Source organism: Salvelinus namaycush, chromosome 15 (genome assembly GCF_016432855.1).
Source record: "Salvelinus namaycush isolate Seneca chromosome 15, SaNama_1.0, whole genome shotgun sequence".
Lineage (NCBI taxonomy): Eukaryota > Metazoa > Chordata > Actinopteri > Salmoniformes > Salmonidae > Salvelinus > Salvelinus namaycush.
The window spans coordinates 12,826,411-12,853,356 of NC_052321.1; the positions used below are offsets into that span (position 1 = coordinate 12,826,411).

General features: G+C 41.4%; 1 protein-coding gene across 1 annotated transcript in view; it reads left to right on the forward strand.

Moving 5' to 3' along the window:
• LOC120059768 (ALK tyrosine kinase receptor-like) overlaps positions 1-26,946 on the forward strand; it is a 120,240-nt gene that overhangs the window by 58,010 nt on the left and 35,284 nt on the right. The window contains exons 7-10 of the mRNA XM_039008821.1: positions 1,629-1,857; positions 7,763-7,902; positions 8,021-8,302; positions 23,753-23,902. Coding sequence (XP_038864749.1) covers positions 1,629-1,857; positions 7,763-7,902; positions 8,021-8,302; positions 23,753-23,902 — 801 coding nt within the window. The remainder of the gene's footprint in view (positions 1-1,628; positions 1,858-7,762; positions 7,903-8,020; positions 8,303-23,752; positions 23,903-26,946) is intronic.

Genomic DNA, 26,946 nt, shown 5'->3' on the forward strand with positions numbered 1-26,946 from the left:
TAATATCTGATCAATTAGTCTTCTATTAATGAATTATTCTTTACCTCCTGTCAGTCTCATTCCAAACGTCGTAAATTGTTGGTTATCTGCACAAACCCAGCCTTTACTATGAATCATCCATACACCAATTTGCTTAATAATTTATTTACTAACTAACTAAATAATCACAGAAATGCATAAACAAACAAACAGTAGATATGTACTAACAAATGATAGGGAAGATTCCCTAGTGGGCTAAGCTGATATGACGGCTTGGTGGACAAAGGGAAGTGGGTGTGGACTGAGAGAGAGCGGGAAAGACAAAAGGGATCACTACACACAGTTGATAATTATATTAATTGAAATGCTAATCCTTTGCACATGAACGCTCACTCATTCGGGAATAATTGCAATCAATATATATTTACACCCATGTGTCGTGATCTTCTCTGTTGGAATCCGGTCCGTCTGCTGGAGAGTTCCGAGTCTCTCTCTCTCTTTCTGTTTCCCTGAAGATCAAATTATTTCGTGGTTAGATGGATACTTCAGAGTACCATTCAGAAATATTCTCATAGAATAGATGTTTCGGCAGTTGTCGGTATTCGCATCCCAGGTTTACATCATTTCTAGCTGCAGACTAGTAATTAGTATCTAAGATTTTCTCTTATTCGGTAGGGTTCGATAGTCTCAGAGTTGAACCATTTCCAGCCGTGTAGCCAATGCTCCACGTGGTATGGTCAGGAATTCGCAATCACAGCTCACGCTGTGGGTTTGCTTAGTCTAAACTATTCGCAATCACAGCTCACGCTGTTGGTTTACTCAGGCTTGGTACTCTAACCTGTGCCAGCTCAGCTGACACCGAGGTATGCGTGGTCTAAAGAGGATTTCCCGAGGAGGGGGTTTTATTCGTAACAATAGGAAAGGGCTGTTCCATGATGCCGGATCATGTCTGTGCTCACGGGGGCGGGCCAATGACTTAGTTAAACTTTAAAGGGAATGATGCAAACCTCATAACGGAGGCTCCTGTATAAACAGAGTTATGGTAATGTGGCTGTAGTGTCTTTCATTTGGTAACAAACATGGGGGGAAAAACGGACCGGGTCGTAGCTGGCTTCTCCACTGATCATTTACACATTCTCCAAAACATGGACATTGTTCAGTTCTCAAATTCTGTGATGTAGAAGAAGTTCCTTTGTTCTACTGTGAAACTCTCTCTCTCTATACTGCATGGCCGGGGGAGAGAGTCTCCACCAGGAATTTACAGCCTGAGATAACAGAACCTGGGTTTAGGAGAGAGTGAGAGAGAGGGGGAAGGCACACTCTATACCCAGAAAGGGCCACGTCATGACAACTGTATTCAGGGAGATGTAATGGAATTGTTAGAGAGATGGTGACGTGTGTTGAGCGCTGGGGGGGGACCCGGCCAAGAGAAACAGAGCTACGGTGTGTAACACTGTATGGAGGTCTATGTGCAGTAGGATAATGCAGCATTTCCCTCCTAATCATTTTGATGTGTTGTTTTGCTTTATAATTAACTGAAAATACTGCTTTCAGTCAGAACAATACAAATATTTTACTATGGGTTGGGTTTTTCGTCCAAACACTTCAGATGATGTGTGGAAATTATTGTCTGTCTCCCCCCATTCTAGGTCACTTCCTGCTTTTGAGTCCCTCCGCTTCCTCCAGGGCGTCTAGGAAGTGTGAATACTACATCACTAGTCCAGTGGTCTACAGTAGTGGCCCACTGTGCCATCTGCAGCTGGCCCGCTTTGAGCTGGGGCCCACCGCTGGAAACCTCTCAGTCTTAGTGAAACCAGTCGAATCAGCGTCTGTCATCAGCACAACAGCTCTCAGTGGCAGAGACCAAGATGGCACCAGGTTAGCATGTTTTGATTTTATGCTCATGTTTAGCCTCTTATGCTTTGATTTTATGCTTGTTCACTTTAACATTCCACACAACTTCTCAACAATCTCTCTTTTGTATTCTTACAGTAGTAGCATTTGCTCAACTAGATTTTTAGTGCGACCATGTGTATCTCACTTGCGGTACTCTACCTTGAATCTTGAGTAAGTTTGTAGTACTTATATCTCAAATCAAATCAAACTTTATTTGTCACATGCGCTGAATACAACAAGTGTAGACCTTACTGTGAAATGCTTACTTACAAGCCCTTTACCCACAGTGCAGTTCAAGAAGAGTTAAGAAAATATTTACCAAATAAACTAAATTAAAAAATAATAAAAAGTATCACAATAAAATAACAATAACGAGGCTATATACAAGGGGTACCGGTACCGAGTCAGTGTGCGGGGGTAGATATTAAACAGCGAGTAGCAGCAGTGTACAAAACAAATGGGGGGGGTTAATGTAAATAGTCCGGTGGCCATTTGATAAATATTTCAGCAGTCTTATGGCTTGGGGGTAGAAGCTGTTAAGGAGCCTTTTGGTCCTAGACTTGGCGCTCTGGTCCCGCTTACCGTGCGGTAGCAGAGAAAACCGACTATGACCTGGGTGACTGGATGTCTCTGACAATTTTATGGGATTTCCTCTGACACCGCCTATTATTGTAGATCCTGGATGGCAGGAAGCTTGGCCCCAGTGATGTACTGGTCCGTACGCACTACCCTCTGTAGCGCCTTACAGTCAGATGCCGAGCACTTGCCATACCAGGCTGTGATGCAACCGGTCAGGATGCTCTCGATGGTGCAGCTGTAGAACGTTTTGAGGATCTGGGGACCCATGCCCAATCTTTTAGTTTCCTGAGGGGGAATAGGCTTTGTCGTGCCCTCTTCACGACTGTCTTGGTGTGTTTAGACCATGATAGCGACTGGAACGAGCTGCAACAAACACTCAAACTGGACAGTTTTATCTCAATCTCTTCATTCAAAGACTCAAACATGGACACTCTTATTGACAGTTGTGACTGCTTTGTGTGATGTATTGTTGTCTCTACCTTCTTACCCTTTGTGCTGTTGTCTATGCCCAATAATGTTTGTACCATGTTTTGTGCTGCTACCATGTTGTGTTGCTACCATGTTGTTGTCATGTTGTGTTACTACCAGGCTGTGTTGTCATATGTTGCTGCCTTGCTATGTTGTTGTCTTAGGTCTTTCTTTATGTAGTGTTGTGTTGTCTCTCTTGTCGTGATGTGTGTTTTGTCCTTTATTTATATGTTATTTATTTTTTATTTTTAATCCCAGCTCCCGTCCCCGCAGGAAGTCTTTTGCCTTTTGGTAGGCCGTCATTGTAAATAAGAATTTGTTCTTAACTGACTTGCCTAGTTAAATAAAGGTTAAATATTTGAATTTTGATTTTTTTAATGATAGTTCGTTGGTGATGTGGACACCAAGGAACTTGAAACTCTCGACCTGCTCCACTACAGCCCTGTCGATGTTAATGCGGGCCTGTCCAGCCCGCCTTTTCCTGTAGTCCACGATCAGCTCCTTTGTCTTGCTCACATTGAGGGAAAGGTTGTTGTCCTGTGACCACACTGCCAGGTCTCTGACCTCCTCTCTATAGGCTGTCTCACCGTTGTCGGTGATCAGGCCTACCACTGTTGTGTAGTCAGCAAACTTATTGATGGTGTTGGAGTCGTGTTTGGCCACGCAGTCGTGGGTGAACAGGGAGTACAGGAGGGGACTAAGTACACACCCCTGAGGGGCCCCAGACGTGGCAGACGTGTTGTTGCCTACCCTTACCACCTGGGGGCAGCCCGTCAGGAAGTCCAGGATCCAGTTGCAAAGGGAGGTGTTTAGTCCCAGGATCCTTAGCTTAAGGATGAGCTTCGTGGGCACTACGGTGTTGAACGCTGAGCTGTAGTCAATGAACAGCATCCTCACATAGGTGTTCCTTTTGTCCAGGTGGGAAAGGGTAGTGTGGAGTGCGAGTGAGATTGTGTCATCTGTGGATCTGTTGGGGTGGTATGCAAATTGGAGTGGGTCAAGGGTATCCCGGAGGATGCTGTTGATGTGAGCCATGACCAGCCTTTCAAAGCACTTCATGGCTACCGACGTGAGTGCTTCGGGGCGGTAATCATTTAGGCAGGTTACCTTCACTTCCTTGGGACTCAGTCAGGGAGAGGTTGAAAATGTCAGTGAAGACACCTGCCAGTTGGTCCGGCATGCTTTGAGTACACGTCCTGGTAATCCGTCTGACCCCGTGGCTTTGTGAATGTTGACCTGTTTAAAGGTCTTGCTCACATCGGCTACCAAGAGCGTGTTCACACAGTCTTTACATACAGTAAGTTGTACATATGGCGTGGAAATACCACTACAAATTTGTCTACCTATTCTTAGGCCAATGTTAGACACAGCCATTATGGGACCAGATAAAAGCATTTTGGTTCCAAATGCAGACCATGAATATGAATTTGGACATAAATGGTCTGGACAGTAGCGGGGAGGGGTGGGCTGTGGCAAAGGAAACAACATTATACTCTGGCCTCTTTATTTGTAGAGTAATAGAGTGTTTGTCCATTATGAAAAAGGTTTTAACTCACAGACAGTAAGATGGTGAGTACTAGGGATGACAGGACACCTCAACCTGGAGGCAAAAGAAAAGCAGACCTGTTTAGGCGAGGTGCTGGCTAGCGTAGTAGAACACTTGAAAAAGTAAAGGAGAGTCGCACAGTCTAGGAGCTCAGATGCAATAATTTAATAACCTAATAACAAACATGTCGACAGACAAGTTGACAAGCTGACACCTCAATCACCACTGGAAGCAAGACATCCTGTATAAACAGGACTGGGAATAGAGAAGAAAATGTACAGTAGTGTAGGATGTAATTTGTTTTCTATGGTTTGGTATGAAACCTTGACTATATACAGGTACATTTGTACATAGTAGCTATGAACAGAGCTGAGGTATTAATAGAAGTGGGCAGTTAAGAGCATCTCTTGAATAAATAAAAAACAAAAAAATCAGGGTTTAATCTTGGATTTGAAAGGTGATGTACACGTATTTCATTTAGCTCTGAAGAAAACAACTTTGGCACATCTCACTTCTCTTCTCATATCTTAGTCAATCCACACGACCTAAATCGGTTTGGGAGTCCTCTTCTGACGTGAGCTAGCTAATCTATAAATATCCATTGGTAGGCCATATGCTGCTAGGTTCTCTGACAGGTCTCAGATAAAAGGATTAGAGAATTACTGGATTTCTCGGTTCCAAATGAAAGTGGTTTAAGATGCCATGCAGTGAGGTCTCATACCTCCTGTGCTGTCGTTGAGCTCAGGGAATCTCAGTTAGATGGTTATTGTATGGTACTGCAGGAGCAGAAACAGCATTAGAGCCAATGTGAAAACAGTATTCCCACTGGGAAAAGATGTCAATTCAATGTCTTTTCCACGTTGGTTCAACATAATTTCATTGAAATGACGTGGAAACAACATTAATTCAACTAGTGTGTGCCCAGTGGGCTTCAAGCACATATTCAACCGCAAAGACCAGGTTTTTTCCCCAATGGTTTGCAAAGAAGGACATTTATTGGTAGATGTGTAAAAAAAAGCAGAAATTGAATATCCCTTTGAGCATGGTGCATGGTGCACATAGTCACTACAAAGGTACAGGCGCCCTTCCTAACTAAGTTGCCGGAGAGGAAGGAAACAGTTGCAGGGTTTAATGGCTGTGATAAGAGATAACTGAGGATGGATCAACAACATTGTAGTTACGTCACAATACTGACAGAGTGAAAATAAATTGTTTACATTTTTAAAATTGTATTTATACATTTTTTTAGCCCCTTTTCTCCCCAATTGGTAGTTACAATCTTGTCTCATCACTGCAACTCCCGTACGGACTCGGAAGAGGTGAAGGTCGAGAGCTGTGCATCCTCCGAAACACAACCCAACTGCTTCTTGACACAATGCCCACTTAACCCGGAAGCCAGCTGCACCAATGTGTCAGAAGAAACACTGTACACCTGGTGACCGTGCACGGCCCGCCACAGGAGTCACTAGTACGCGATGGGACAAGAACATCCCTGCCGGCCAAACCCTCCCCTAACCAAGACAACACTGGGTCTATTGTACCCTGCACCATGGGTCTCCCGGTCACTGCAGGCTGCGACAGAGCCTGGACTCGAACCCAGATTCTCTAGTGGCACAGCTAGCATTGCAATGCAGTGCCTTAGACAGCTGCGCCACTCGGGAGGCCACAAATATTTTAAAACATGCATCCTGTTTGCAATAAGGCACAGAAGTAAAACTGTAAAAAATGTGGCAAAGAAATTAACTTTTTGTCCTGAATACAAAGCATTATGTTTGGGCAAGTCCAACAAATCACTGAGTAGCACTCTTCATATTTTCAAGTATGGTGGTGGCTGCATCATGTTATGGGTATGCTTGATATCGGCAAGGACTAGGGAGTTTTTTAGGATAAAAAGAAACAGAATAGAGCTAAACACAGGCAAAATCATAGAGGAAAACTTGGTTCAGACACTGTGTAACAAATTCACCTTTCACCAGGATTATTACGTAAAACATAAGGCCAAATATTCACTGGAGTTGCTTACCAAGGCGATAATGAATGTTCCTGAGTGGCCTAGTTACAGTTTTGACATAAATCGGCTTGAAAATCTACGGCAAGACTTGAAAGACTTCTAGCAATGATCAACAACCAACTTGACAGAGCTTGAAGAGTTTTTTAAAGAATAATGTGCGAATATTGTACTATCCAGGTGTGCAAAGCTCTTAGGGACTTAGAGTGTCTAGTTTTTGAAACAAATGACTCGCAAGTCCTCAACTGGCAGCTTCATTAAATTGTACACTAAAAACACCAGTCTCGACGTTAACAGTGAAGAGGCAACTCTGGGATGCTGGCCTTCTAGGCAGAGTTGCAAAGAAAAAGCCATATCTTAGACTGGCCAATAAAAAGAAAAGATTAAGATGGGCAATAGAACACAGACACTGGACAGAGGAACTCTGCTTAGAAGGCCAGCCTCCCGGAGTCACCTCTTCACTGTTGATGTTGAGGCTGGTGTTTTGCGGGTACTTTTAATGAAGCTGCCAGTTGAGGACTTGTAAGGCATCTGTTTCTCATACTAGACACTAATGTACTTGTCCTCTTGCTCAGTTGTGCACCGGGGCCTCCCACTCCTCTTTCTATTCTGGTTAGAGCCAGTTTGCGCTGTTCTGTGAAGGGAGTAGTACACAGTGTGGTACGATATCTTCAGTTTCTTGCCAATTTCTTGCATGGAATAGCCTTCATTTCTCAGAACAAGAATAGACTGACGAGTTTCAGAAGAAAGGACTTTGTTTCTGGCCATTTTGAGCCTATAATCGAACCCACAAATGCTGATGCTCCAGATACTCAACTAGTCTAAAGAAGGCCAGTGCCAACGTGCCATTGGAACACAGGAGTGATGGTTGCTGATAATGGGCCTCTGTACGGCTATGTAGATATTCCATAAAAAATCTGCCGTTTCCAGCTACAATAGTCATTTACAACATTAACAATGTCTACACAGTATTTCTGATCAATTTGATGTTATTTTAATGGACAAATGTTTTTATTTTCTTTAAAAAACAAGGACATTTCTAAGTGACCCCAAACTTTTGAACGGGAGTGTAGATGCAACACACTTCTCTCATTAAAGTAAAGTTGTTTATCCACTTACTGCACAGATGGCCAAAGACTGTTTGGGACAATAGACAAGGCTGTTTAGATACTTATTTGAACAGAAAGTCCTATCAACATTTTGCCGCCCAGACACACATACAAACACGCAGAAACACACACACATACACACACACACACACTTAACCCTCTGTTTGCTTGGAATAGGGCCCAGTGGGAGGTGCTGGAGGCGGTGATTGGAGAGGTTGGAGAGCCCTTCCAGGTGACCTTACTCTACTCCACCTGCCTGGGGAAGGATAGGGCTTCTCTGGCCCTCGACTCCCTGGACCTCAGAGACTGTGACATGGGTATGTTCTGAACTACAAATCCAAACATCAATAGAAACATCAAAATGCAATGCTATTTTTACTTTAGTGTATTATGGTGGACTAAACCATAAGTTAAATGAGCTCTTTCTTGTTCCAGGTCACCATGACTTAGAGCTAGGCACAGACTGTGACAAGAGCAAGTCTTTCCACTGTGACTTGGGCGGCTGCATTGACAAGACTAGTGTGTGTGACTTCCACGGTGACTGCCCCCTAGGGGAAGATGAGGGATTTATCTGTGGTGAGTCTGTGAGGGCTTCAACAGTGCAACAACATTACATTACATTACTCATGGGCCAGGAAAAACTCTGGGCCCTGTGTACTGTATGTGTACATAATCTTTCCAAGAAACATGTTGTCGAAGATGTGTTTATATTTTATCTAAACTTCATACTTTGAGAAATTGGATTAAGTTGTGTAATATTCTGACCTTTCAGATAGGTACGGAAGAGTATTAGGGCCAATTCAAGAGAGAAAACAAAAACTATGAGTTATTTTTATTTATTTTTGCACTGAGAATATTTTTTCTAAGTGCCAATATTTCGATAATAAAGTGACAATATTTCGACAATAAATTCAAAATAAAATTTTGTGAATAAAGTGGCAATATTTTGAGAATAAAGTGATAATATTACGAGGATAAAGTAGCAATATTTTGTGAATAAAGTGGCAATATTTCAAGAATAAAGTGGCAAAATTTTGAAAATAAAGTGGCAATATTTCAAGAATAAATTTGAAATACAATTTTGAAGAGAAAGTGACATTATTTTCCGAATAATGTGGCAGTTACATTTTAAGTTTAAAGTAGGAGATTTGGTTAATTGCATGATTCCTGGCTTCCTGTTGCTGTGCAAGCCACCATAGAAAGGCCGGAGTTAGATAACGTGGTAAAACTATAATTATCACATTCGAGGTAAGACCCAAATGCAGACAACATCAAATTAACAACAGTTTATTAATCCAACAGGAGCAGGCAAAAGACAGGTCAAGGGCAGGCAGGGGTCCATAATCCAGATAAGTGGGGCAAAGGTACAGGACGGCAGGCAGGATCAGGTTCAGGGCAGGCAGAAAAGGTCAAAAACCGTGAAAACTAGAAAACAGGAACAATCGAGAGACAGGAACAGAGGGAAAAACGCTTGACGAATCAAAACGAAACAAAACGAATTGGCAACAGACAAACAGAGAACACAGGTATAAATATACAGGGGATAATGGGGAAGATGGGCGACACCTGGAGGGGGGTGGACAGGTGAAACAGATCAGGGTGTGACAATAATTTAGAATTTACTTTATTATTATAAGTATTAGGACCTTAAAGAGTTTGTGCCGCAGATTGGGTCTTTTCAGAAGGAGGAACCACACGGACTTGGATGAGGTATTGGCCGTTGTACAGTGAAATCAACAGTAATGGGCAAATGCAAGACTACAGAGGGTTGCATCTTTGTGCAATTCAGAGAGGTTTTGTAGTAATGCAAGACACTATAAGATAGATAATCAAGATGATCGATCGTCGGGTCAAGGTGTGGAGCTTAGGCGCGCACAACGCATGAGATGATGGCAATACACAACCAAAGGTCCCAACGTGCTATGGCATATGGACGGATATGATCAAATGAAACCATATGGTATTGCAATACAGGGCTGCATAGATGGCTTTAGCCTTTATGTTTTGTGGGTGGAAGCTTACACCACAAACAACGACCCAAAGGCAATAGCAGATTACATGTGTTACGCGTTTTGGGAGCGTGCCCAGAGAGGGTCTGCGCTGACAAGAGGTACCGAAAATGGGCACGTAGAAAAAATGCAGGTGTTTCTACGCAGAAACCACAATGACAGTTTTGCCAAAGACCGAAGTTTCCTTTATGGACGTAGCACTGTAAACCTGTGAATTGAATCGTGGTGGGCGATATTAAGAAAACAAAGTGTGCAGTTCTGGATGAACCTCTTCCAAAACCTCTTCCTGGATAGAAGTCTGATACAGTTCTGCTTCCTTAAACGTGTGCAGGTAATAATCATGTTTATTATACCTTACTGATGAAACAATCACACACACCCCACCAGCAGCTATTCTTAACACTTGTTTTTATTATCTGCATTAAATTGGTGAAATTATATATTCTTGGTGAGTTTGTGCAGTGACCTTGGCCTAAATTTACCATGTTAATAAGTTCAGTTCAGGGTAATGCCGATCAGTGATGAAATGTTCAGCTCTGATGACTGGGTGGTTGAAGATGATGGGGATATCTGTGCTGACTGTGTAATCAGTGATGCTTGGCCCATGCTGACTGACCTCTGATACTTGGTATTCATCCTAGACAATGAACTCAGTGCTGTCATATTCATCATCATCGTCTAATCTCTGATGACTACTGGGTGGTTGAAGATGGGGATATCTGTGCTGGTTGGGTAATCAGAGATGCTTGGCCCATGCTGACTGACCTCTGATACTTGTTATTCATCCTAGACAATGAACTCAGTGCTGTCATATTCATCATCATCATCGTGAGACACATCACTCAAAGGCTCAGAGATGGAAGTGTCTTCAAGTCTCTTGCAATGGCTTAGTTACACTATAGAAACTCAACTTGGGTATCTTGACTGTCTCATATATTGTGCCAGTGGAAAAATCACCTGGAATTGTGTTTTGTTTGAAGTCCCACACCTCAAAGCCAGTCTCAAGGCCTTTGCTGGATTGTCCAGTGCGGAAGAAAATATCCTTTTCCTCTTTCAGTATCTCAGTAACTCCTGCACTACAGTCCATAACAACCTTGCTGGTGCCTCCTCCTTGCTTTGCTCTGACTTGTTTGGTGTCCTTGTTATCAGTGTGAATCCACTCTACTTCAGTACAGCGAGTCCTTGATCTTCCTCTGGTCTTCCTCTGGTCTGCTTCCTCTGATCTTCCTGGGGTGTGGGCTTTCTCTTCCACATTGCTTGATTGCTTTCTTAATTTCAGCTTTCCACAAGTTTTTCAAAAACACAACATTTCCATATGAGGAAATGAAGCTGGCCATATCTGCATCATCCATGATCAGGACAACATATTTGTCAATCTGTGGGGAAAGGAAATATGATATAAAATTCTAAGCATTGGAAATAGTGTACATTGTAATTTCATTATTTTATCCTCATTACATTGCCCTGACGTGGATAACTGCATAGAAAACAGCTTTTGAAAATAAAACTTGCTTAAATACTCACAAGACAGTAAAGGAAAGGAATAGGCCATTTCAGCACACAAGAAAAACTGACCAAAATTGACTGTCTTGCAATATTATCATACAGCAGGAGGTGACAATACAGTTTTTAGCATAACAGTAATTCATAATTAAGAATCCTTAGAGCAGCTATATCCCTCCAAATTGTTCAAAATGTGCAATGGTGGGTGTCCTTATCCCTAACACTTGTTTTTCAAATATAAGTTAAATATTCAACAACAACAAAAAAGTCTAGAACAATCCTATCAAGAAAATGCTGTGGCAAGAACACTCCACTAGGTGGCTTCATAACTATACATAGCTGTTCACAAATAAGATGCTTCATTATGATGAAATTCACTTAAGTACTTTATACAGTGGTACTTTATACAGTGGTGTAAAGTACTTAAATAGTACTTTTTAAAGCATTTTTACTTAAGTCATTTCTTGGGGTACCTGTACTTTACTATTTCTATTTTTGACAACTTTTAGTTTTACTCGAATACATTCCTAAAGAAAATATTAACTTTTTACACCCATACATTTTTCCTGACACCAAAAACTACTTGTTACATTTAGAATGCTCAGGCGGGACAGAATTATGGTCAAATTCACGCAGCAATCAATGTAACGCGTAATCATTCCTACTGCCTCTGATCTGGCAGACTCACTAAACACAAATCCTGCGTTTGTAAATTATCTCTGAGTGTTGATGTGTGATTCTGGAACAAGGAGCGCTCTCCTTCAAGGAGTGAATGGGAGTCTATTGGGCGCTAACACAAAAACCCAACATTAGCATGAATTTCGCAAACAAGAAGTACGACATTACACATATTTTCCGAGATGTAAGATAACTAACTTTCTATCTGTAATATCGAATATGCTTTGGAATCATGACATTACATACTTTCCAGAAAAATAGGTACGCTTCTCGACATATACATTGACTTTGAGAAGGGGTTGTGTGACGAGATGCTTGGCATCCGCGTGATGCAGCATGACAACCTGAACGTTATTGGTCGACAGTCTGCTGGGTGTGGCGTTATACTTTCCTTCATTCGTTGGATTCCTATACATTTTTCAGTTTAAGGGTCTTTATTGGCCTGGGAAACATATGTTTCCATTGTCAAAGAAAGTGAAATAGATAATAAACAAAAGTGAAATTAACAATAAAAAATGTACACTAAATATTACACTCACAAAAGTTCCAAAAGAATAAAGACATTTCAAATGTCAAATTATGTCTATATACAGTGTTGTAACGATGTGCAAATAGAGTACAAAAGGGAAAATAAATCAACAGAAATAGGGATTGTATTAACAGTGGTGTTTGTTCTTCACTGGTTGCCCTTTTATTGTGGTCACAAATATTGCTGCTGTGATGGCACACTGTGGTATTTTTAACCAAATAGATATGGTAGTTTATCAAAATTGGATTAGTTTTTGCGAATTCTTTGTGGGTCTGTGTAATCTGAGGGAAATTTGTGTCTCTAATATGGTCATTTGGCAGGAGGTTAGGAAGTGCAGCTCAGTTTCCACCTCATTTTTGTAGGCAGTTTGCACATAGGTTGTCTTCTCTTGAGAAGCAGGTCTGCCCTCGGCGGCTTTTCTCAATATCAAGGCTATGCTCACTGAGTCTGTACAAAGTCAAAGATTTCCTTATTTTTGGGTCAGTCACCTTGGTCAGGTATTCTGCCACTGTGTACTATCTGTTTAGGGCCAACTAGCATTCTAGTTTGTTCTGTTTTCTTGTAAATTCTTTCCAATGTGTCAAGTAATTATCTTTTTGTTTTCTCATGATTTGTTTGGGTCAAATTGTGTTGCTGTCCTGGACAGGACCAGCTTGCTTAGGGGACTCTTCTCCAGTTCATCTCTCTGTAGGTGATGGCTTTGCTATGGAAGATTTGGGATTCGCTTCCTTTTAGGTGGTTGTAGAATTGAATGGCTCTTTTTCTAGATTTTGATAATTAGCGGGTATCGGCCTAATTCTGTTCTGCATGCATTATTTGGTGTTTTACGTTGTACACAGAGGATAGTTATGCAGAATTCTGCATGCATACAGTAGTCTCAATTTGGTGTTTGTCCCATTTTGTGAATTCTTGGTTGGTGGGCGGACCTCAGACCTCACAACCATAAAGGGCAATGGGTTCTATAACTGATTCAAGCATTTTTAGCCAGATCCTAATTGGTATGTCAAATGTTATGTTCCTTTTGATGGCATAGAAGGCCCTTCTTGCCTTGTCTCTCAGATTGTTCACAGCTTTGTGGAAGTTACTTGTGGTGCTGATGTTAAGGCCGAGGTTTGTATAGTGTTTTGTGTGCTCTAGGGCAACGGTGTCTAGATGGAATTTGTATTCGTGGTCCTGGCAAATTAACTTTTTTTGGACACCATTATTTTTGTTTTACTGAGATTTACTGTCAGGGCCCAGGTCTGACAGAATCTGTGCAGAAGATCTAGGTGCTGCTGTAGGCCTTCCTACGTTTGGGACAGAAGGACCAGATCATCAGAAAACAGTAGACATTTGATGTCAGATTGTTCTAGTGCCCTCGTCAATTAATGTATATACAGTTGAAGTCGGAAGTTTACATACACTTAGGTTGGAGTCATTAAAACTCGTTTTTCAACCACTCCACACATTTCTTGTTAACAAACTATAGTATTGGCAAGTCGGTTAGGACATCTACTTTGTGCATGACACAAGTAATTTATCCATTAATTGTTTACAGACAGATTATTTCACTTATAATTCACTGTATCACAATTCCAGTGGGTCAGAAGTTTACATACACTAACTTGACTGTGCCTTTAAACAGCTTGGAGAATTCCAGAAAATGATGTCATGGCTTTAGAAGCTTCTGATAGGCTAATTGACATAATTTGAGTCATTTGGAGGTGTACCTGTGGATGTATTTCAAGGCCTACCTTCAAACTCAGTGCCTCTTTGCTTGACATCATGGGAAAATCTAAAGAAATCAGCCAAGACATCAGAAAAATAATTGTAGACCTCCACAAGTCTGCTTCATCCTTGGGAGCAATTTCCAAATGCCTGAAGGTACCACGTTCATCTGTACAAACAATAGTACGCAAGTATAAACACCATGGGACCACGCAGCCATCATACCGCTCAGGAAGGAGACGGAAGGAGATGAACATACTTTGGTGCAAAAAGTGCAAATCAATCCCAGAACAACAGCAAAGGACCTTGTGAAGATGCTGGAGGAAACGGGCACAAAGGTATCTATATCTACAGTAAAACGAGTCCTATATCGACATAACCTGAAAAGCCGCTCAGCAAGGAAGAAGCCACTCCTCCAAAACCGCCATAAAAAAGCCAGACTACGGTTTGCAACTGCATATGGGGACAAAGATGGTACTTTTTGGAGAAATGTCCTCTGATCTGATGAAACAAAAATAAAACTGTTTGGCCATAATGACCATCGTTATGTTTGGAGGAAAAAGGGGGAGGCTTGCAAGCCGAAGAACACCATCCGAACCGTGAAGCACGGGGGTGGCAGCATCATGTTGTGGGGGTGCTTTGCTGCAGGAGGGACTGGTGCACTTCACAAAATAGATGGCATCATGAGGCAGGAAAATGATGTGGATATATTGAAGCAGCATCTCACGACATCAGTCAGGAAGTTAAAGCTTGGTTGCAAATGGGTCTTCCAAATGGACAATGACCCCAAGCATACTTCCAAAGTTGGGGCAAAATGGCTTAAGAACAACAAAGTCAAGCTATTGGAGTGGCCATCACAAAGCCCTGACCTCAATTCTATAGAAAATATTTTGGCAGAACTGAAAAAGCGTGTGCGAGCAAGGAGGCCTATAAACCTGACTCAGTTACACCAGCTCTGTCAGGAGGAATGGGCCAACATTCTCCCAGCCTATTGTGGGAAGCTTGTGGAAGGCTACCCAAAAAATTTGACCCAAGTTAAACAATTTAAAGGCAATGCTACCAAATACTAATTGAGTGTATGTAAACTTCTGACCCACTGGGAATGTGATGAAAGAAATAAAAGCTGAAAGAAATCATTCTCTCTACTATTATTCTGACATTTCACATTCTTAAAATAAAGTGGTGATCCTAACTGACCTAAGACAGGGAATTTTTACTATTAAATGTCAGGAATTGTGAAAAACTGAGTTTAAATGTATTTGGCTTAGGTGTATGTAAACTTCCGACTTCAACTGTATATGTTGAGCTTAAGCTGCATCCCTGTCTCACCCCCGGCCTTGTGGAAAGATATGTGTTTTTTGCCAATTTTATTCGCACACTTGTTTGTGTACATGGATTTTATAATGTCGTATGTTTTTTCCCCAACACTACTTTCCATCAATTTGTATAGCAGACCCTCATGCCAAATTGAGTCAAAAGCTTTTTTGAAATCAACACAGCATGAGAGAACATTGCATTTGTTTTGTCTTTTTTGTTTGTCAATTATGGTATGCAGGGCAAATACGTGGTCTGTCCTAAGGTATTTGTTTAAAAGCCAATTTGACATTTGCTCAGTACATTGTTTTCACTGAGAGAATGTACGAGTCTGCTGTTAATGATAATGCAGAGGATTTTCCCAAGGTTGCTGTGGATGCATATCCCCTGGTAGTTATTGGGATCAAATTTGTCTCCACTTTTGTGGTGATCAGTCCTTGGTTCCAAATATCGGGGAAGATACCAGAGCTGAGGATGATGTTAAATAGTTTAAGTATAGCCAATTGGAATTTGTGCTCTTTATATTTTATCATTTCATTTAGGATACCATCAACCCCATTGGCCTTTTTGTGTTGGAGGGTTTGTATTTTGTCCTGTAGTTCATTCAATGTAATTGGAGAATCCAGTGGGTTCTGGTAGTCTATAATAGTTGCTTCTAAGATTTGTATTTGATCATATATATGTTTTTGCTGTTTGTTCTTTGTTATAGAGCCCAAGAAATTGGAGCAGTGGTTTATCCATAAATCTCAGTTTTGGATAGATAACTCTTCGTGTTGTTGTTTGTTTAGAGTTTTTCAATTTTCCCAGAAGTGGTTCGATTCTACGGATTCTTCAATTACATTGAGCTGATTTCTGACGTGCTGTTCCTTCTTTTTCTTTAGTGTATTTCTGTAGTGTATTTCTGTATTGTTTTAGTGATTCACCATAGTGAAGGCTCAGGTTTTCTTGGTCTCTATGTTTTTGGTTGGATAGGTTTTTCAATTTCTTTCTTAGGTTTTTGCGTTCTTCATCAAACCATTTGTCAATGTTGTTAATTTTCTTAGGTTGTCTGCTTGACATTTTTTTATTTGATTGGGAAGCTGAGAGGTCAAATATACTGTTTAGGTTTTCTACTGCCAAGTTTACACCTTCACTATTACAGTGAAACCTTATGTCCAGGAAGTTGTCTAGAAGGGATTGAATTTGTTGTTGCCTAATTGTTTTTTGGTAGATTTCCACACTATTTTTCTTCCATTTTTAGCATTTCTTAATATTATTCAGTTCATTTTAATTTGATGCCTCTTGATTGAGCATAGCTCTGTTCAAGTACAGTGTGATTTTGCTGTGATCTGATAGGGATGTCAGTGTACTAACTGTGAACGCTCTGAGAGACTCTGGGTTTAGGTCAGTGATAAAGTAGTCTACAGTACTACTGCCAAGATATGAGCTATAGGTGTACCTACCATAGGAGTCCCCTCGAAGCCTACCATTGACTATGTACATACCCAGCGTCCGACAGAACTGCAGGAGTTGTGACCCGTTTTTGTTGGTTATGTTGTCGTAGTTGTGTCTAGGGGGGCATATGGGGGAGGGAATGCTGTCACCTGCAGGTATGTGTTTGTCCCCCTGTGTGCTGCTGAGGGTGTTGGGTTCTTGTCCAGTTCTGGCATTTAGGTTACCACAGACGAGTACATGTCCCTGAGCCTGGAGAATGTTGATCTCCCCCTGTAGGATGGAGAAGCTGTGATCATTAAAGTTTGGGGATTCTATTGGGGGGATGTAGGTAGCACACATGAGGACATTTTTCTCTGAGATAATTTCCTTATTAACTTCTAGCCAGATGTAAAAAATTCCTGTTTTGACTAATTTAATAGAGTGGGTTAGGTCTGCTCTATACCCAAATAGCATACCCCCTGAGTCTCTTCCCTGTTTCACACCTGGTGGTTTGATGGATGGGACTACCAGCTCTCTGTAACCTAGAGGGCAACCAGTGGGTCCGTCTCCTTTATACCATGTTTCTTGTAAAATGACAATGTCTGTATTTCCAATTTCTTTGATGAAGTCTGGGTTCCTGCTCTTTCGGCCAAAGGCTGATGATCTCAGAGTTTGTATATTCCAGGATGAGATAGTAAAAGCTTTGTGTTCCATAGTGTCTAGTGTTGTTTTTGTGTGGTGTAGGCCCAGAACATTACAGTAGGTGTGAGCAGAACATGTTGAGCATCTGATACATACCTCTTAGGTCACAGGATTGGGCTTGCCCTGGAGCTGACAACAGCTCCAGGGCATGCCTAGTGTTTGGGCACCTGAGTCTAGCCACTTTGTGTTTGGGAAAAAGTTTATCCTATTGAATGTATTTGCCATTTGAGTCAATGAGGAGCACAATACCTGGCTTTTGTGTGTCTTCAGTGGATGTGGGGGGGTTGTCAGGAGGGCTATCGGGGGAGCTGACAGGAGGGCTGATAGGAGGGGGTCTGTTGGGTTGGTGGGTCCTGTGCTGTCTGCTTTACGTAACATAATTACCTAGAGATTGTCTTTTACTTTTTGGCTTCATACGTAGCTTCAGATTGAATATTACTCACTCAGTTTTGTGTTGGATGTTATTTCCAGGTTCAGGTGTGTTTCTTCTGCAGGTTTTGGTTTTTTCGAAGTTTTTTCTTGATACAGTAGTCCTTGGTAGTAATAGTACATTCAGGTAATTCTGTCAAAAATCAAGGTTTTAGGTATGGAATTTGGATTTGGATTGAAGGTTTTAATGTTGATCTTAGTATCCTGTATAAGTCCTTGTGAAAAAAAAATCAAGTTTATCTACATTTATCCAACTCTAATTCTATATTTTTTGCAGAAGAACTCAGGAGCCCATGAGATCACTCCTGTCTCCTTTCAGCAATATCTCTGGCAACGGCACCATGCAATGCACCCTGGACTAAAGAGGCAGACAAATAGGAAAAATGTGCTAGACTCTCTGTTAAATTACACATTTCCCGAGGTAGGAATATGACAAAAATATGATCAATGGCTCATTCAAGAGAAGACAGCCTCTTGAGTTATGACATCGACCATTATTGAAATCTGACATGCATGTTAGACGTTTTCGCAATCTAAAAGTCATATTCGTGTTAACCTCTAGTGTAGTGAGAGTGACTTTATCACAGTGCTACGTCATACCGGCCGGATTTCTGCCAAAAACTCAGATACACATGAAAACATGAAATTACCGTAGGATTCAATAGAACATCACTCAGAGATGCACAAAAACCAGGGGCACAACTTTCACTAGGGATTGGGGGACATGTGACACAAAAACCAAGCCACGGTGTGCTTTAGGACCATGCGGATGCCTCCGAGCAGTCGGGTAGGCTGTTTGGAGTGTTTATCTGACTGAAAAAAATAAATACAAATATGGTCCCCCCATATTTGTCAGGTCCACCCCTGACAAAAACAATAAAAATGGGTATTTAAAAACCCATACATGTAATACTTTTACTCAGGTAGTATTTTACTGGGGGACTTTTACTTTAGTCATTTTCTATTAAGGTATCATTACTTTTACTCAAGTATGACAATTTAATACTTTTTCCACCACTGTGTGTGTGTGTATGTTTGTGTGTATGTGTGTATATCAAATCAAATTTTATTGGTCACACACATATTTAGCATCTGTTGGCGGTGTAGCGAAATGCTTATATTAGACACAGAACAAAAATATAAAACACCACACAATTTCAACGATTTTACTGAGTTACAGTTCATATAAGGAAATCAGTCAATTTATATAAATTCATTAGGACCTAATCTATGGATTTCACATAGATTTCAAATGATAAAAAAAATTATTGAGTTAATAAAGCCGCATACAAACATGGTCAATTTTTTGCTTTCTTGAGTAAGGCAGCTCCAAAATGCAGGTGTTTCAGCCTAGCTCAATGCTTTCTGTGGTGGTGGGGCAGCCAGTGTAGATGTTGGTAATGTTCTCTTGTTGTGGTGTGATTGGCTTAGTGTTCTGTCACTCATGGGGACACTACGTCACCGACAAGTCTAAGGGTAGAGCTCAAACATTCAAAACCCTTGGGTGCTGCCTTAGAGTTACATTTCAAGTGCCCATCCAAGAAGGCGCATTGGCTACAGATCAAATCTACAGTAGCTTTGATTGGACTGATCATGTCAACATTATACTTTCTAAATCTTAGCTAGCAGTCATTATCATGAATCAAGTTGACTATCTACTGGCAAATCCTTTTTAATCCTTATCATATGAAGAGAAATAATGAAGAGAAATCATAGATAAAACATATCACTGCTCATCGGCCATTGGACATAAACATTACACAACAAGTTGGAAATTGCAAATTCAACAACGAGTGGTTTGGAAGGAATCAGTGGCTAACTGCAAGCATTGCAAAGCAATCACTGGCCTGCTATTCAGGCCTATTCAGATATGTATACTGTAGTTAAGAAAGTAATTATAAGTGTATGTTGTGCAGTAAGCTGTTAGTAGCCCATGTGCCTCACCCTAATAATTTGGTCTATTTTCCCCTCTTAATTTTGCCTACTGCTTTGATTTGGTGGTGCACATGTAGCCTATAACCTGTTTTAGAGAAATGTAATCATTGAATATTGTAAGAGCTTTCATTGTCTGCTTATATGCCCCCTTTATTTATGCTACGGTTCTGACTTGGTGTACAGGGAGAACACCATAAGAACGGCCCATGTTCTGAATTCTGTCGCTGTACATTTCAAAAGTGCTGAACAAATAGTCATATTGACTACGTCAGTCCTAGCTCGCTCATTAAAGTCTTAATCGAAATTACGGATTGCCTCTTATCCGCTTGTCGTCCCCTTATGCCATAGTTTGTACATCTCAATTGTCCATCTCAGTAGAAACAACATTTGTTTAAGCAAGTCAACCATATAAGCTATGTTTTTTTAAAAGGTAGTAAATGAGGCTGAATGTACTGTTTCGCTGCCAGACAAGGGTCCTCTGATAGCCAGGTGTAGCAGTGGTAAAGTGTCCTGTTGGGACTGCTGTTGGGACAGCTTTATGTAGGCCCTAACAGTTTGTGGGAACCATTTGTCACCATTTAGTGTTGTGTTGTGGCTTTGCTGGCATGCATCCCCCAATTATTTGTTTTGCCCCACCAAGATTTACATGCTATAATCGCCACTGGCCACCACCATGCCTCACTGTATGGATAGTGCCAGGTTTCTGCTCAGATGTGATGCTTGGCATTCAGGCCAAAGAGTTCAATCTTGGTTTCATCATATCAGAGAATCTTGTTTCTCATGGTCTGAGAGTCCTTTAGGTGCCTTTTGGCAAACTCCAAGCGGTCTGTCATGTGCCTTTTACTGAGGAGTGGCTTCTGTCTGGCCACTCTACCATAAAGGCCTGATTGGTGGAGTGCTGCAGAGATGGTTGTTCTTTTGGAAGGTTCTCCCATCTCCACAGAGGAACTCTGGAGCTCTGTCAGAGTGACCACTGGGTTCTTGGTCACCTCCCTGACCAAGGCCTTCTCCCGTGATTTAACCTTTATTTAACTAGGCAAGACAGTTAAGAACAAATTCTTATTTACAATGACGACCTACCCAGACAAAACCCTAACCCAGATGACGCGGGGGCAATTGTGCGCCGCCCTATGAGACTCCCAATCAGGGCCGGTTGTGACACAGCCTGTAATCGAACCAGGGTCTGTAGTGACGCCTCTAGCACTGAGATGCAGTGCCTTAGACTACTGCGCCACTCGGGAGCCCTTTTGCTAAGTTTGGCTGGGTGGCCAGCTCTAGGAGGAGTCTTGGTGGTTCCAAACTTCTTCCATTTAAGAATGATGTAAGCCACTGTGTTCTTGGGAACCTTGAATGCTGCAGACATTATTTTGTACCCTTCCCCAGTGGAAAAGGGAAGGGGTCTGAATACTTTCCGAATGCACTGTACTGTACATAGTCAATTTAAACCCTTACACAAGCACAGTAGGATGATTTCATTCATATTAGTGCTTGTCCAGCCCAGTCAGTGAACTGACACTTATCTACATGGTGCCTATTTGGCAGACACACATTTTGTGCTTAATATACTTTTTTGTTCACAACTGAATATAATGGCCCTTCAAATATGAAAGATCATGGTTGAGAAGCAGTGATGCATGTATGACTGTTTATCTTAAAAAGACCAAATAAATGTTCCTATGTAAGATGAGAATAAATATGAGTTGCATTTGGAGCATATAATAGAGGAAATGCAGAGGGTAAATAACAGCAGTAGAGTTTGCTAGTGGTGTCGACGAACAACTGCAGACATACTCTAGTAGCCAATTTGTTGGAATTATTGTTTAGAGAGTATGCCATGTCAATGCAAAAATACTACACCAATGTAACACCTAATCATTGACATGTGTGTCTTAAGTGTTAGCCTGTTACCTGATCCATAACCTGTAGACTAGTTATGAACCTGTAATCTGGTTCAAGAATTTTGCTGTCATCGGTGTGACATTGCATCAAGTCAGGATCAACATTCTTCATGCAGAGAGCAGAGCTCTGCGCGATTCTGCTACCCCTATGTATGGTTCTACGCCCCCTATTCACTCACTGCACCACCTCCAACAACCCCCCTATGGCGAACACACCTTTTGCTCCTCCAACTTTGAAAGGGATTCTTCTGCGACCCCCACGGTCGTGCAGGAAATGTTAATGATTGACATCTTCAAGAAGCTGGACCTCTAGCTACATTTGTCATGTAAATAGTTAGATGTTAGCATATCTAGAGGTGCCAAAAAAGTTGTCAAATTTACTTTAGATGTGACAATGTTTTCATTAGCAAACAAAGTTCATAAAAATAGCTAGCAATGCTAATGTTAGCTAGCTATCTATCATTCACTGATCTCTCAATCTAGCTAGCTAACATTATACTGCATCTAAAGTCAATCTGGCGACATAAAAATGACGACAAATGTATTCCTACTAATTATTTGCTTCCTTTTGTAATGTCATTTACCCAAGCCACTGTAATGAACAAACTAGATTTACATCTCACCTGTGTACCGGCTGGCTGGCTGCCAGTCTAGTGTACTGTGATCTGTGCTGATGCCAGCAGTCGCATGTGATTATGGCTTAGCCTAACGTTTTTACTTTATTCACAAAATGTCATTTTGACTTTATTCTCTAAATATTGTACTATCCGTGCAAAAATGTTGTTTTTACCAAGTGCCACCACACATTGCCGTTTATTACACTTGGCCCTACAATTCCGTAGATAGGCCTTCTCCATAATTCATTGTTAGCTTAGATAAATGTTTTTACTCACTAAAAACAATAGTATTTCAAAGTAAGTTTTATAACGTTGGATCAGATTATGTTTGAAACATCTTCGGGAAAAAGAATTTCCCCATCTTTAAATCACACTGTTTTTGTTGAGTGTGGTGCCGCTTGCATTAACTATATTCAAGTTTTAATGACCATGATAAATTGTTAATCCTTTCACTGGAAGCAGTGTATTAGCCAACAGTAAGTGCTCTCCTCCTCTCTGTCTCAGTCCCTTATGCTAAGAGCAACGTATAACAACCACTAGATAGACATTGCATTAAGAGACAGAAAAGTGCCAGCCAGAGTCCTCCCACTTAGGCTAATATGTTTCTTTGGACCATTCTCTGTGGGTTTGTTAAGATTACTGTTTCTCCGAGGCACCCCTTGAAACTGAAATACCATTATTCAACTGCAATTTGAATTGAAATGCTCTTTTAAACTGCAGCTTTGTGAAATGATACAGTGAATTTAGCAATTTGTGAAAACATGAAGGTACACTCAGTGCTTGCAGCCCTTGCATCAATGCTCACAACAACACCATTAGTCATACAAGCCTTCTCAACACTCACAGGTTGACATGTATTGTCATGAGTCTTGTCCTAGAGGCAGAACTGAGTGATTTGTTACATATTTAGTCAACATTTGCTATGTTGTACAAATTAATTTAAACAGAAATGTGCTTTTTTGGTCTTAATTTAAGGTTAGGCATTAGGATTAGCAGTGTGGTTAAAGTTAGGGTTAAGCACTCTGCAGAGCTGCCTCCAGAACAAGATTCATGACGAACAACACTAACCTGCTCAACACTCAATCAAAACATTCATCATTCAATGCAAAGAATAGTTCCCACATGGAGAATAAAACTGATCCCTCCAGTAAGTAATGACATGAATAATGTCTATTGAATAGTGGAACCCTGGAGAGATGACATGGCTTCAGCACAATAGGATAGCCTTTCTTTTGCACATTCAAAATCCACTACATTTTGAGAAGAAAATATAATGTGCTGGAGTGCTCAAATTAGTATACAAGGTGCTCTTTAAAAAGGGTAGTCAATAGATCTTGTCACCATGCCCTATTTGATCATTTCCTTATAAGTGTACAGGGCACTGAATGAGCCGGTGAAGTGAGTATGTTTTGGTCCACTGTGTCCCTATGGAGATGCTCTGCCCTATGGAGCCCACTGTTCCTTTGAGCCTGGGTCCTGTGGCTGGTCAACGTCCAATGAGCTGTCCTCTTGGAGGAGGGTCAGTGGGGAGGAACTGGAAGACAGTGAAGACATGCTGGGGACAGCTCTGCAAAATACACAAGGTAAATGGTGCAAAACACAACAGGTCAATCGAAAGTAAGCGGACCTAATATTGCTGGGTAACACTTTATTTGAAGGGGGTATACATGATGACATCTTTATGAGACCAGACATAAATAGCGGTTGGGTATTACATTGTGCTGTATAACATACCAATTTTACACTAGACTTGTCCTCATCCTGTAAATTACTCATTCACTAAACACTAGTGAACATACATTGTACTGATAATAGAGTTCAATCTTGCAACCCTCTTCGTATGTGTAATACAGTATAAGCTCCTTTTGCACCCAATAGACAATTGACTAGGAATTGTAAATGGAGATATGATGGTGTCAGTGGAGGCTGCTGAGGGGAGGACGGCTCATAATAGTGTCTGGAACGGAGCAAATTGAATGGCATCAAACAAAGGGAAACCATGTGTTTGATGTATTTGATACCATTCTACCAATTCCGCTTCAGCCATTACCTCGAGCCTGTCCTCCCCAATTAAGGTGCCACCAACCTCCTGTGGATGGTGTCCTACAGCTGTAGGGTTCGAATTGAGAATTGGTTTTCAGTTGCTGTTGAGTCTCCTCTCCATCAGGTCCTGGAGCTAAGAGAGGGGTACTACAGAATGAGAACACTGTATAGGCAAAGATGATCCTTCAGGTTTCTTTCCAAGTTTCTCATATTACACAAAGACTGGAAATCCATTTAGTTTTTTTATGACTCCAATTCAAATCACTCCGATTTTCAACCTCCCTCTGTCCGAGTCTGTAATACCAACATGTTTTAAGCAGACCACCATAGTCCCTGCACCATAGTCCCTGTGCCCAAGAACACTAAGGTAACCTGCCTAAATGACTACCGACCCGTAGCACTCAAGTCTGTAGATGGCGCCGGAGAAGAAGGCTGACATTTTACGTGTTCCTAACTAATTGTGTTTTTTTGTTTGTTTCTTTGCGATGTTTGTAACTTATTTTTCTACTTATTGTGTACATAATGTTGCTGCTACCGTCTCTTATGACCGAAAATAACTTCTGGACATCAGAACTGCGATTAATCACCACAGACTTCCAGAATCCTTTTTTTTCCTTTAACGAATCCGACGAGCACGACGTGAATGACAGATCCCCGTCATTTGCGTGAAGAGAAGGCGGAGAAAAAGGGTCTGGAGGGTGGGCTGCCTTCTGAGAGTTTGTAGGCGATCTAATAAACGCCCACTGCCTTCCATTCTGCTAGCAAACATGCCATCTTTGGGGGAAAAATTAGATGACCTACGCTGAAGATTAAACTACCAACAGGACATTCAAAGCTGTAACATCTTATGCTTCACAGAGTCTGAACGACAACATTATCAACACACAGCTGGCTGGTTATACGCTGTATCGGCAGGATGTGTATTTTTGTGAATAACAGCTGGTGCACGATATCTAAGGAAGTCTCGAAGGTTTTGCTCGCCTGAGGCAGAGTATCTCATGATAAGGTGTAGACCACACTATCTACCTAGAAAGTTTTCATTTGTATTTTTTGTAGCTGTCTACATACCACCACAGACTGATGCTGGCACTAAAACCGCACTCAATGAACTGTATTCCACCATAAGCAAACAGGAAAATGTTCACCCAGAGGTGGCGCTCCTAGTGGCCGGGGACTTGAATGCAGGGAAACTTTAATCCGTCTTACCAAATTTTTATCAGCATGTTAAATGTGCAACCAGAGGGAAAAAAACTCTAGACCAACTTTACTCCACACACAGAGACGCATACCAAGCTCTCCCTCGTCCTCCATTTGGGAAATCTGAGCATAATTCTATCCTCTGGATTCCTGCTTACAAGCTAAAATTAAAGCAGGAAGCACCAGTGACTCGATCAAGTTACAGTACTGTTTTGCTAGCACAGACTGAAATATGTTCCGGGATTCCTCAGAGGAATACACCACATCAGTCATTGGCTTCATCAATAAGTGCATCGATGATGTCGATCCCACAGTGGCCGTATGTACATACGCCAACCAGAAGCTATCGATTACAGGCAACATCCGCACTGAGCTAAAGGCTAGAGCTGCCTTTTTCAAGGAGCGGGACTCTAACCCGAAAGCTTATAAGAAATCATGCTATGCCCTCTGACAAACCATCAAACAGGCAAAGCATCAATACAGGACTAAGATCGAATCATACTACACCGGCTCTGACGCTCGTCGGATGTGGCAGGGCTTGCAAACCATTACAGACTACAAAGGGAAGCACAGTAGAGAGCTACCCAGTGACGTGAGCCTACCAGACAAGCTAAACTACTTCTATGCTCGCTTCGAGGCAAGCACCAACTGTTCCGGAAGACTGTGTGATCGCGCTCTCCGTAGACGATGTGAGTAAGACCTTTTAAACAGGTCAACATTCACAAGGCAGATTACCAGGACGTGTACTGCGAGCATGCACTGACTAACTGGCAAGTGTCTTCACTGATATTTTCAACCTCTCCCTGTCCGTGTCTGTAATACCAACATGTTGACACTCTTTACCATGGCACTTTGAGATTTATTTTAAACTGCAAAACCCTTACGCACCACTGCACTTTGTATACCAGGGTTGGCTGGCCTTCTCTAGTCACTCGTAGGCTCAGTCACTGGTATACTTTTATTTACAAAGCCATTTTGGGTTTACTACCTTTTTATTTGGGCATTTTTATTGTTCAGAAATGTGGTGGGTACTCTCTTCGTTCGCTAGACTTTATCCTGCTAACTGTTCCAAATGTCCGAACTGAATTTGGTAAAAGGTATTTTATGTACTCTGCGCCATCGTCTTGGAACACCTTACAAAATAATTTTAAACTGGAAGAACTTGTCCCGATTGGTGTTTTTAAATCACTGATGAAGGATTTTGAGGCTGATTCCCTGACCTGTCAATGTTTTTAATTTGCTGTTTTTGATATTGTTATACTCTTGTGAATTCAATAGTTTTTACTAGATTACTTGTAGTTTTTCATGTTGTCTGTAATTTTTGTAATGACTTGGTGCTGCCTATCTTGGCCAGGACGCTCTTGAAAAAGAGATTTTAAATCTCAAT